Raw genomic sequence first — 12068 nt, 5'->3', positions numbered from 1 at the left:
AGGCTTAATCAAATGTATTCCTATTCACTGGCATCTGAAAGGCAGGCTGACACTGCCAAAGGTATATAATGGTATATATTAGGGCAGGCTGCCTAAGCTATGTATACTGATCATGAAAATAGAGTAGTTTATGTGTGACAAAGCACATACCTTGACCCAGCTGTGCCCCTGCCATGGCTTCCTTGGCACTGCCAAATCCAAGTTCTCTACAGACTACACTGGCAGACACCAAGTCCCACTTATCATCACAGACTGTCCCCCACTCGCCATTCTTTAGGACCTCGACACGTCCTTCTCCAATATTTGCTCCTCCCCTGAGGCGGACCAGTGGTTGCTGGAGTTAAAAAGTAGAAACATGTGAGTTGAATATTCTACTAACCACATATCTGCCTGATGTTAAATAATATCAATCAAACACACTTTATAAAAATGAATCTTAATAAAACAGGACATAAACTTCAAATGTTTCATTTCAGGGAAGACATGAAACACCTGAAATAAAAGTACCACAATGAAAGCACAAATGTGCACTGTTGCATGCACATTTGGAGTACCTCTTCTTTTTCCAAGCAGGAAAGGTGTTTTACAAAAAGAGAACTAGGTTCTACAAGACTTATTAGACTTCTATCATTTATGCTTATATTGGTAATATCTATCGTTCAATCTAAACTGTGTGTATAAACATGAGACATTATATATGTATCAATTGTACAAGTTTTAACAGTGTTCAAAGAATAGTGCAACAGTACACATTTGGGCTTTCATTCTGTTACTTTTATCTGTTTGAAATATTAATTAAATGAGAGCGGCAGCACAAAGATTAAAGGGAGAATAATAGAGCTAAATATATGGAATCGTGATCAACGTGAAAGACATTATTTTCATCTTATGACATCTTGTAGATTTCCAGATCAGGATATGAATTAGACACAGCGATAAAATTGCACGTAATACATGGCTGTATTTACATCAATAAAACCCATTGTATATATATTCTTTTTTCTAATGGTTTCCATATTTCTTTAAAGCAACATAGCATTCCAAATTATGCTTGGTGATGTGCTGATCAATGATGCGAGACCCCTGCATAAACCGATTAGCTGTCGTTTATTACTCCACTGAGGAAACACAAAAAGGTTGTAGCAGGAAAAGAACATGATATATGGTAAAAATGCCAGCTTCAGTCTGTAAATCCGTGAAATGAAAAACAAATCCACGGCTTAAAGAGAGATAGATACAAGCGATCTAAAAAAGTGCATGCAATGAGTGTGCTCAAAAGTTATTATCACAACGAAAATAATATATTACATAAAAACACAAGAGCAACATGGACGTTTTGACTCTTTACAACTATCAGATAAAAACAGCCCTTCCACTCACCTTCTCATTTATTACCATAGAGAAGAGAAAACATATCTTTACAAATATGTTGTCAGCTATGATCTGTCTGTTATGCCCAATAAACACACCCCTTCCCTCTTACTTATAGACGCTCACCTCTTGACGGAAAGCTTTTCTAAAGCCTATGGAAGGACTTGGGGCAAAAGCTCTTCCTGGGGTGCAGCTCACCACAACGGGGGTGCCATCTGTGCAGGTCTGGTTGGTTTTCAGATCTGAGGAAACCCTCCCTCCAACTTTACAGGCAGAGAGGTGAGCCTCATTCCCAGTGCAGTTTGGGAAAAACTGCCAATAGGTGTGCTTTTTACGAGACGCAAACATCCTAGGAAAGAGGAAAAACAGTGTCAATTAACGGAGAAAAAGAGTAGCTAAGACAAGGAATTTATAATATTTATGTTTCAAGCTCTTCTGAGGCAAAACAACATGTTTATATTTATAAAAACACATGTTAATGTTTTATCTTGACAGAAAGTAGTATATTCAAACTCTATTAAATACTTCTCAGAAAGCTGTTGAACTGTTTTAGTTGTTTTTGTCCTGTCCAGCCTTTTTTCTCCAGATGTAGTTGCACTACATTTCCTATTATGATGTGATGCATGTAGTGGTAGTGTCACATTTTTTGTCATTTCCAATTTATTATGCTATGAAATTTAAAACACAGCATGGTGTATTTATTATATGTGTTAGTATGTGACAATATATTCTTCAGTTTTTACGCTACTGAATACGTTGAAAAAGGCATTACGTTGTAAAACGGAGTTTGATCAAAATAAATATATTTTTCATGAATTACAGATATTCTAGTATTCTAACTGTGCACAGCATTTCTTGGCAGGACAAATAACCACAGTGTTCTAAATGATCATGTGATGCTTAGCTAAACATACGCGTTGTAATTTTGCACTGAAATGACTAAATATTGGAGCAGAGACTTTGACAAGTGTATGTATCCTGAAGGTGCGATTTTGTAAAGAACCTATCTTTCCTTTGCAGGCAAATTTATTGTCTATATTCACCTGCATGTCATTAAACAGAGACCCTAGATCATGGATAGGCAAACTTCGGCACTCCAGATGTTTTGAACTACATTTCCCTTGATGCTTTGTCAGCATTATTTCTGTTAAAGCATTATGGGAGATGTAGTCCAAAACATCTGGAGTGCCAAAGGTTGCCTACCCCTGCCCTAGATGCTGTGGAAGAACTTGGTTTTCCTATGGGGAGGCATGGCTTAATTTGTTCTTGTTTATAGTGAAATGGTAACATCTTGAATGGAAGAAAATATTTAGTCTCAGTTTTTTCACAACACTACTTTAATTCCAATCTGGCCACATTAGTGTTCAGCTGTAGTGCAGGCTGCTTCCCACAGTTTCACAGACAGCACTGTTAATTAAAAACAGCCATATGTGTGGGTGACACCTCCTATGTGATCCTCTGCTTTAAGATTAATATTTATTATTTGCAACAGGGTGACAGAACATGCTCAATCACAGAATATCTGGGTTTTCTGAAATATTAACTTAATCCCCTTTTTTCAGCCTTTGAGCTGGCAAAGAGTCATGGAATATGTGAAACAGCCACCTTAGAGTGACCAAGGTTACCTAGAACATCTTATCTGCTCCTGGACGGCAAAAAGCCAGATCACGTAGTAGAAAAGGCGATTTGTCTGGATCTATTGGTCCTATGTACCCACAAATAATGAAGGATATACACTAATCATCCACAACTCCAAATTCTACAAACTCCAAATTCCCCAGATCTCGATCCGATTGAGCATCTGTGGGATGTGGTAGAACAACAAATCCCATCCATGGCGACCCCACCTTACAAAATGTCTTGGTGCCAGATACCACAGAACACATTCAGGGTGTGAGTCCATGCCTCAACACTTCAGAGCTGTTTTGGCAGCACAAGGGGGACCAACACAATATTATACAGTTGGTTTTAATGTTGTGGCTGATCAGGGTATATATTGATGTATATGTTTGTTAAAAATTGGGACAGAGATGAAACGGTAATTGACTGTTAGCAAAGGTACTTACTTGTACACCTTGACGTTATATTTCCTATCCGCAGGAAAGCCGAACATGCCGCACACCACCCGACTATTTTTGCTGTTCCACTGAGTGTCACACATTTGTTTCCATGTCCCCCCTTCCTTTACCTCCACATAGCCCTCAGTCACTGGCACACGCTTACGGTAGGCAGACAGGATGGGCCGTATACGCAAATCTTCCACCTGAATATTCAGCTCCTATAATGTAATAAAAAGATATGAGGTAGACGTTTGGAAGATACCAGGTTCTGCAAGCTGGGATGCCCATCGAACTGTCCTACATGCATAGGCCATCCAATGGTATTTCTGTGACCGGGTCAGAGTGAGTAGTTCTTTAACAGCGTGACCGGGCCACTGTAATATCGCCGAATCTGGGAGATAGTGAGTGTCTGTCACTTCCTCCCAGATATAGGGAGAGTATGCAAAGGAGTGGAGGGAAAGCAAGGACCGTGCCAGCCCCAAATTTAGCCAGCACCAGGACCCCAAGGAATACACCCCCTTCTGCACATAAAAGGTATATTAAAAGTGAGGTTGTTAAAAATATTTAAAAAAAAAATGATTACATGTATGGGTGTGTCTATCTGAGTGTATGTGAGTGTGTATGTTTCAGTGTTTGCATCTAAGGGTATGTGTCAGTGTGCGCATCTGTGTGCATGTGTCTGCTGTGTGTCAGTGCGTTTATATGTGTGCATATGTCTCTGTGTGTCTTAGTTGTCAGTATTTGTATGTGTCAGTATATGTATATATGTGCATACATGCAATGCAAATACCAACATTCTATGCAAGCCCAACCTTGTAATCAAATGCAAACATTATAAACAAACACTACCCTGTATTAAAATGCCAAAATCATATACAAAGCACTCCTTCATTCAAACACCAACACTACACACAAAAGTACATCTGCATTTAAAAGTTAACACTGCAAAAACACCCCTGCAACACAAACGAAAACATTGCATAGAACTACATCACTGCATTCCTGTGGGAACAATACACACAAATATAACCCTATAATATTTCTTGCACCAGGGCCCTCAATTAGTTCTGCCAATGGCTAATGGTCTATATAATATTAGGGTTATTCACTAAAGTGAGAATTCAAAGAGAATCTGAAATCTAAGACCAAAATAGCCAAGCTACAAACATTCTCTAAGTCAGTTGTGTTTCCATGTCGGCAATTTTTAAATGAGACATTGACTTTGAATTCTCACTTTAGTGAATAACCCTGTATATGACCACATGGGGGAGCCAGTAACCAGATTTTTCTAGAAAAGTTTTATCTGAAATTTATGGGATTTATACATACTCCTGACTATTGAGCAAGATATAACAATTGCTAACTAAAGAAGGCCTATGGGTCACTTTCTAGAGTACTTAAGAATAACCTTTCTAATGGCGGGTGCTGTGGACTACATATCTCATTATGCACAGCTGGGACTAGCTATGTAGCATAGGCTGTGGAGTCTGTAAATGTGGTGTGCCAAGGGTTAACTAACTGTCGGTTAACAAACTATGGTTTTTCACAATCTGTACTGCCATTTTGGAGCTCGAGCAAACCGTATACAATTTGCAGCCACTGCAGCATTCCATTCTGGGAATTGTGAAATGATTAAAAGATGGGAAGAAGGAGCTAAACTGGCACACTGCCTTTAGCAATATGGCCATTTATTAAGCCATTCATTATGGTATCCCTGTGAGAGGTACCTCACAGGGTACAACTAGCTGCCATTGACAGGTTCTAGCCTACAGCAGAAGTGATAATGGCACTCTCGGCGTGTGTGTTTGTACTGGAAGGGGGGAGGGCAGCATCGGATGAACTGAGGTAATTTCAAACTGGATTAGTGTGTGCTGACAGATGTGTTAATGTGCTCTTGCTGAGCTGGATGGAGAGATAGCTGTACAACGGGGTGTAAGACTGTCAGCTCTTCAGCATAGTAATGGTTCTGGTAATTGCATTTTTCTCTCACCACTAACCTCCACACAATGCTAATGAGTCACATCAGATGTTCCATTGTACGTGACTAGAGCAGCATGGAAGGAGAGATGGTAAGAGATGTGGCTTACCAGCCAGATGTTTAAAACAAAAAAAAAAAGAAGAAAAAAAAAAAAAAATAAACAGCCCCGCCGGACCCTAAAAAGATACGTTTCCAGGGAAAAATATCCAGAACATGGAAAGAATCCAGTTATTTTGAGTTGGGTAGAGATTATGGGACACAAATACCTACAGCATATATAATATATTATGACATTTTAACATGTTGCCACGAAAATGCTGACTTTAAAAAAAGTTCCTATTATAATGCAATAGGGTCTGGTTTCACTGTTTAAGGGAGTTAATATTAGGGTGGGGGCTTAAAGGACCACTATAGGCACCCAGACCACTTCAGCTTAATAAAGTGGTCTAGGTGCCTGGTCCAGCTAGGTTTAACCCTTTTTGCTGTAAACATAGCAGTTTCAGAGAAACGGCTATGTTTACATATGGGTTAATCCAGCCTCTAGTGGCTGTCTCATTGACAGCCGCTAGAGTCGCTTCTCACTGTGATTTTCACAGTGAGAAGACGCCAGTGTCCATAGGAAAAGCATTGAGAATGCTTTCCTATGGACTGGCTGAATGCGCGCGCAGCTCTTGCCGCGCATGTGCATTCAGCCGGTGAAGTCAGAAGAGGGAGGAGAGTCCCAGCGCCGGAGCCCGGCGCTGGAAAAAAGGTAAGGGATTAACCCCTTCCTCCCCCTTCAGTGCCACGGGAGTGGGACCCTGAGGGTGGGGGCACCCTCAGAGCACTATAGTGCCAGGACAATTAGTATGGTTTCCTGGCACTATAGTGGTCATTTAAGGTTAGAGGTACCTGCAAAATGCTGTGTTTTGTAACTCCCATGTTTGTCAGCCTGGCTGAGAACCATTGGTGTTAGAGTTAAATTTTACTAGCCTTCAAAATGGACTCATAGGGACATGGATTTAACCTGGCTTCATACTGCCACTTTAACCCTGTATGTCATGGTGTTGCTTTGGATGTGCTGTACTTCAGTAGCCACAGCAGCAGAGCAGCACATACCTTCTGATAAGCAGAGTATCTATGGTTATATGGAGTACATGAACGAGTAGCAGTTATACAAATACTCACCCACGTCTCTTGTGGCCGCTCACGACAAACCCGAATCTAGTGAAGAAGCAGGACTCTCCCAGTAAAAGGGAACCTTTCACAGTCAGCTGGATAAGCTCAGTGGCCCCACTGCCGCTCTCCACTCTTCTTTCACCCCAAAACCAGAAAGACACCAGCAACATTTAGATCCTTTTAAAAGCTGACTAAGTGACAACTGTTTTGGGTCTGAGTCTCATGGGGGATGGGAAAGTTGGACTCTCTAGCATCTGTGTTTTGCTATAAGATTAGGATTGTTCTTAATACCTTTAATTCCAAGGTTTCCGAATAAACGATGCACCATTTGTTTTCGTAGAATTGCCAAGGTAACCGAGAAAATGCATGCAATGTAGTTTTTGGTTTATAAAGGATAACAGGCTAATGTGCCAAGCAAACCACAGTTATGTCTGCCTTGACCTTCATAGAGCCTGCGTGGGGGCCGCAATGTCGCCTCGGGCACAGACAGGGTTAACACACAGTAAGGCACTAAGTACGGTATTACTAAAAATACCCTTGAAGAGCCATTGTTTGTGCATAGGTTTGATTGTTCTTTTGGTAGTGTTACTTATGGGCATGCAAATCAAGGCTAACTTTTATTTAATTCCTTTTCTAGTTTATTTTTGTTTACTAAGTTTTTAATGAGGCTTAGCCAGAGCAGAACGAATTAAATTAACTGGATATATAGCTAATAGTGTAGTCCAACGCTTATCCAAGATGGTGCTTCTGTCTTTTACCTATTTAATAGCATGATCAATACATAGATAATTGCATACTCACGCCTCAACCAGAAATTACATTTGCTTCTCACAAATATACACCAAAGTGTAGGCTCAGTTGATTACCTGCGCTATACGTCAGACCATACAGCTTTTAGATTAACAGTACACAGGAATACCCTAGAGCGTTTACTTATATGTGAATTTTTCCTCTACTCGCTCCTTTAATTACATTAGCCTAAATACTAGATGCTTAAAGACCTATACTGTGTGAATACAACGTACGTTCTTTAATGTTTGCATTGATCTTATAAGGAAAATTGATTGCATAGAGTACACAACCGGCTCACGAAGCGATAATCCAATTTAATTGCATAGATCAGTTGACAATATGAATCAATATGTTCTGCTATACAGGCTATGACAAATCCGCTTCTGCGTAAGCAACGAAATGTCTGCACCTTTATTTACCAATGCTTATGCCCGTACTAACTACCTGCTTTATTGCAGATCAGTTTGATAAATGCGTTTATATTGTGAAAACAATAAAAATATTCAAAACAAAATGGACTCATGATTCTCAGCATGATTCCCAATACAGAAGGCTTCCTTGTGTACTGAAGCATTTGGCAATCCCCTGAACTTTATTAAACTCAAATATTAAAATGTTTAATTTGTATAGTAGCAGAAATGGCAAGTTGGAATTCAGATCCAGCATTGTTTCCACCGAACAATGAGTGGCAATGCAGTCTGCACATGCAGTATCTATTCTGTCAAGCACAGCCTGCCCACTCCCTAAATGAATGACATATTAAAGATTCTACCATTTCACCTTTTATTATCCTGAAATGCATTGATACAAAGAGAGCTGATGCTAAAACGTGAGAATAATATGACTGACAAAAGAATGGAAAAAATGCGCACTAACTTTAATACCTGTGATCATCTCCTCTATTTTGGAGTGAGCCTTAAGTCATATTTCCGATCGGGCAGACGGGCAATGTAGGAACACGCTCAGTTACTGAGTACATGCTATCAGACATCACATCTACAAGTGTAAATGTAAATCTTTTTCAGCAAACATTTCCGATTTTGTAGGTTTTCATAAATCCACAGCACAAAATCTGTGCTTCTGCATTGTATCGAATGGAAGTATGTGTTAAACCCTGAGGCGTTTCACGATCCATCAAGGGTTTACTTTTCCTATTCTTTTCACTGAAAGCAAGCACTGAATGTCTTTGAATGTCTTCAAATGTCTACAAATTTGGTTACAGAGCGTGCCTTGTTCCATTGACTTTGTACAAATCTACCAGGATACTATATGTCTTATATATACACTATTAAACATTAAGAGGTTTAAATATACCAATATGCCATCTGAGGTCTTTCCAGTTCCCACACCAAGGTCACCAAATATGCCCTCCAAACTCTAATTACAAACCACCTCCAGAAATGAATACCTCTTCCTAACCCTAAAGTCTTTAAAGCTTTGAGGTATATAACGCCACCATCTACATGTCCACACCCTTTAATCAATTGTCTACATACATTATTATTGCAATTTATATAGCGCCAACCAATTCTTTAGCGCTTTACAATATTTTGAGAGGGGGGGGATGTAACAATAAATAGGACAATTACAAGAAAACTTATAGGAACAATAGGTTGAAGAGGACCCTGCTCAAACAAGCTTACAGACTATAGGAGGTGGGGTATTAGAAACATTAGGACAGGAAATATCAAGTAGGAGTGAAGCAGAGCTGGAGGAGAGAGCAAAGCACTGTCCCATAGGGGAGAGCAAGAGACAGGTATGAAAGGTAGAGATTACTCTGGGAGGCCATAAGCTTTCCTGAAGAGATGGGTTTTAAGGCCCTTCTTAAATGATTGAAGACAAGAGGAGAGTCTGATGGCGGTAGGCAGGCTATTCCATAGGATAGGAGCCGCCCGCGAGAGGTCCTGCAAGCGCGAGTTGGCCGTACGGGTGCAAGCAGCGGTTAGGAGGTGGTCACGGGCAGAGCGGAGGGTACGAGGAGGGGCATACCTATGGATCAGTGAAGAGATAAGAGGGGCTGGAATTGTTCAGTGCTTTAAATGTATGGGTTAGCACTATGAATTGACTCCTATAGGAATGTAAGGACTGGCAGAGGGGCTTGCGTAAGAAAGGGGCGGATGCGGGCTGTTTTTCAGTTGGAACCTACAGGACTTGGCAACAAACTGGATGTGAGACTCAAAGGTGAGACCAGAGTCAAGTATGACGCCAAGACAGCGCGCTTGCAGGGATGGACTTATGTGGCTATCACTGACTTGAAGGGAGAGCGAGAGAGGAGGATCAGTATTAGGAGGAGGAAAGACAAGGAGTTCAGTTTTAGAGAGGTTAAGTTTGAGAAAGCGTGACGACATCCATTCAGAGATGGAAGAAAGGCAAGCAGTGACACGTTGCAGGACGGCAGGGGAGAGGTCCGGGGAGGAGAGGTATATCTGAGTGTCATCAGCGTACAGGTGATTACAGTATTGCACTGCGTGGGCTCTGCCAGTATGTAGTATTGCACACACTTAGAACTCTGTGTTTTCCTAGAATATATGTATATGAACACTTTAAGTCACCAATTACAAACTAGCCTACATCCTCTTCCCAGCCCCCATGGTGCACAATGTTGTAGTATTTTTCCTAGTAAGAAATTAGCAAAGAAATGAGAAGGTTTTACAGACTAGTTATGGCTAATCCCACATAGGAGTTGGAGACACAAAAGGGGACTATGCTCCTGGTGCTTTTTTAAATAATGGCTGGGTTCAGCGTGGTACTCAAATGATACCCAACCCACATTAATGGCATAAAAGCTTGTCAGACAGACAGAGGTCAGAAAACAAAGAGAGACATTTATATTGAAATGCATTATAGTCACTTGAAAATGATGGCGGTAAATAACCTATCAAAATATATTTGTGACTGATTTAACAATCAGAACAACCATACTACGTACCACTTAGATGAGTGGTGAATGATGTTTGTATTGCAGATGCTTATTGACTATAATGAGAAAAGTAATTTGAAGTTTCAAACATTTGCAGTGCAAACATCGGTGATCGCCAAGTCAAGTATGGACCTATAAACAGATACTGATACGTTCGTATTACATTAGAAAATACACAATAATAGTTTTTTAAATATTAAAATGCAAACCTTAGCTGGTCAAGACAATCCAGCAATGAATAAACTCTCTCCATACCAAGAGTTAACATGTTGTTCCTTTGCTATGAGGCTCCATGAGGAGACATGAGAGATCAAAAGAAGTTTTATTGCAATGCATATGTTATACCATGTGTGATGATGAAATGAATAGGGAAAAGCAGGTTAACATACTGGCTTAAGCAGAAGATGGTGAGTTGGAATAAAGGAGGAGGAGGGGGAGAGAGAATAAATATTAGAACATGCCCAAGAGCAGAGAATTCATTGTATACAAAGGGAAATGGAATATTAACATGGGCCAACATCAGAGCACTAAAGCTTCCAGGCAAAATACACAATGCACACCCAAAGATTTGGACCCAAGAGGTCTTAGATCCAAAGACTGATGAGTGGTAGTGATAAAGGCTGTTAAACTATATTCAGAAGCATTGCAACTTAAAGACTGACCTCTGATTAAGGCCTATAGTCACAAGAACAACTACAGCTTAAAGGAACACTATAGCGTTAGGAATACAAATATGTATTCCTAACGCTATAGAGCCCTAGTCCCCGTTTAGGTGACTAGGGTCCTGTTCCGCGGCGAATAGATGGTTAATTAACCATTTATTTGCTTACCCTAATCCAGCGCCAGGCTCCCTCAGCACTGGTGACCTCTCCTCCTCCATCGACGTCACCTCCCGAGTGAAGCTGAATGCACATGCGCGCATTCAAACCCACCCATCGGAAACCATTACTCAATGCTTTCCTATGAGGATCTTTTTTGACACTGGACTCCGCGTCAAATAAGTGCGATTTACTCCGTGTAAATCGCGGAAGCGCCTCTAGTGGCCATCAAGGAGACAGCCACTAGAGGCTGGATTAACCCTCAGTGTAAACATAGCAGTTTCTCTCAAAATGCTATGTTTTCAGCTGCAGGGTTAAAACTAGGGGGACCTGGCACCCAGACCACTTAACTGAGCTGAAGTGGTCTGGGTGCCTATAGTGGTCCCTTAATGTAGTTGTTCTGGTGTGTATAGTCTGTCCCTGCAGGCTTTTTAATGTATACACTGCCTTTTCAGAGATCACATAGAAAGTTTTTCTGGCAGTATTGAATCATTTGGAAAGCTTATTAAAAGGGACACTATAGTCACCCAGACCACTTCAGCTCAATGAAGTGGTCTGGGTGCCAGGTCTCTCAGATGCAAGCATAGCAGTTTCAGAGAAACTGCTATGTTTACATTTGGGGTTAAGCCAGCCTCTAGTGGCTGTCTTCCGGACAGACACTAGAGGCACATCTGCGACGCTGGAGGCATATTATGCCTCCATCGCGCAGAGCGTCCATAGGAAAGCATTGCGAAATGCTTTCGTATGGGCACTTTGAATGCGCGCGGCACTTGCCGCTCATATGCATTCGGCTCTGCTGACGTCGGCTGGGGGAGGAGAGGTCACCAGCGCCGAGGGAGCCCGGCGCTGGAATAAGGTAAGCTACTGAAGTAAGGCAAGCTCCCTTCAGCGCCACGGGAGGGGGACCCTGAGGGTGGGGGCACCCTCAGGATACTATAGTGATCCTTTAAATCAAAACCTAAGTTGGCCAG

At 41.1% G+C, this 12068-nt stretch overlaps 1 protein-coding gene across 1 annotated transcript in view; it reads right to left on the bottom strand.

The window, feature by feature from the left end:
• Nucleotides 1-12068, bottom strand: part of LOXL2 (lysyl oxidase like 2) — a 64063-nt gene that overhangs the window by 24589 nt on the left and 27406 nt on the right. The window contains 3 exon segments of the mRNA XM_063448510.1: nucleotides 151-334; nucleotides 1498-1720; nucleotides 3438-3649. Of these exon segments, the coding sequence (XP_063304580.1) occupies nucleotides 151-334; nucleotides 1498-1720; nucleotides 3438-3649 (619 nt within the window).

The sequence above is a fragment of the Pelobates fuscus genome, chromosome 3 (genome assembly GCF_036172605.1).
Source record: "Pelobates fuscus isolate aPelFus1 chromosome 3, aPelFus1.pri, whole genome shotgun sequence".
In the NCBI taxonomy this organism is placed as follows: Eukaryota; Metazoa; Chordata; class Amphibia; order Anura; family Pelobatidae; genus Pelobates; species Pelobates fuscus.
This window is presented reverse-complemented; position numbering and strand designations above follow the sequence as displayed.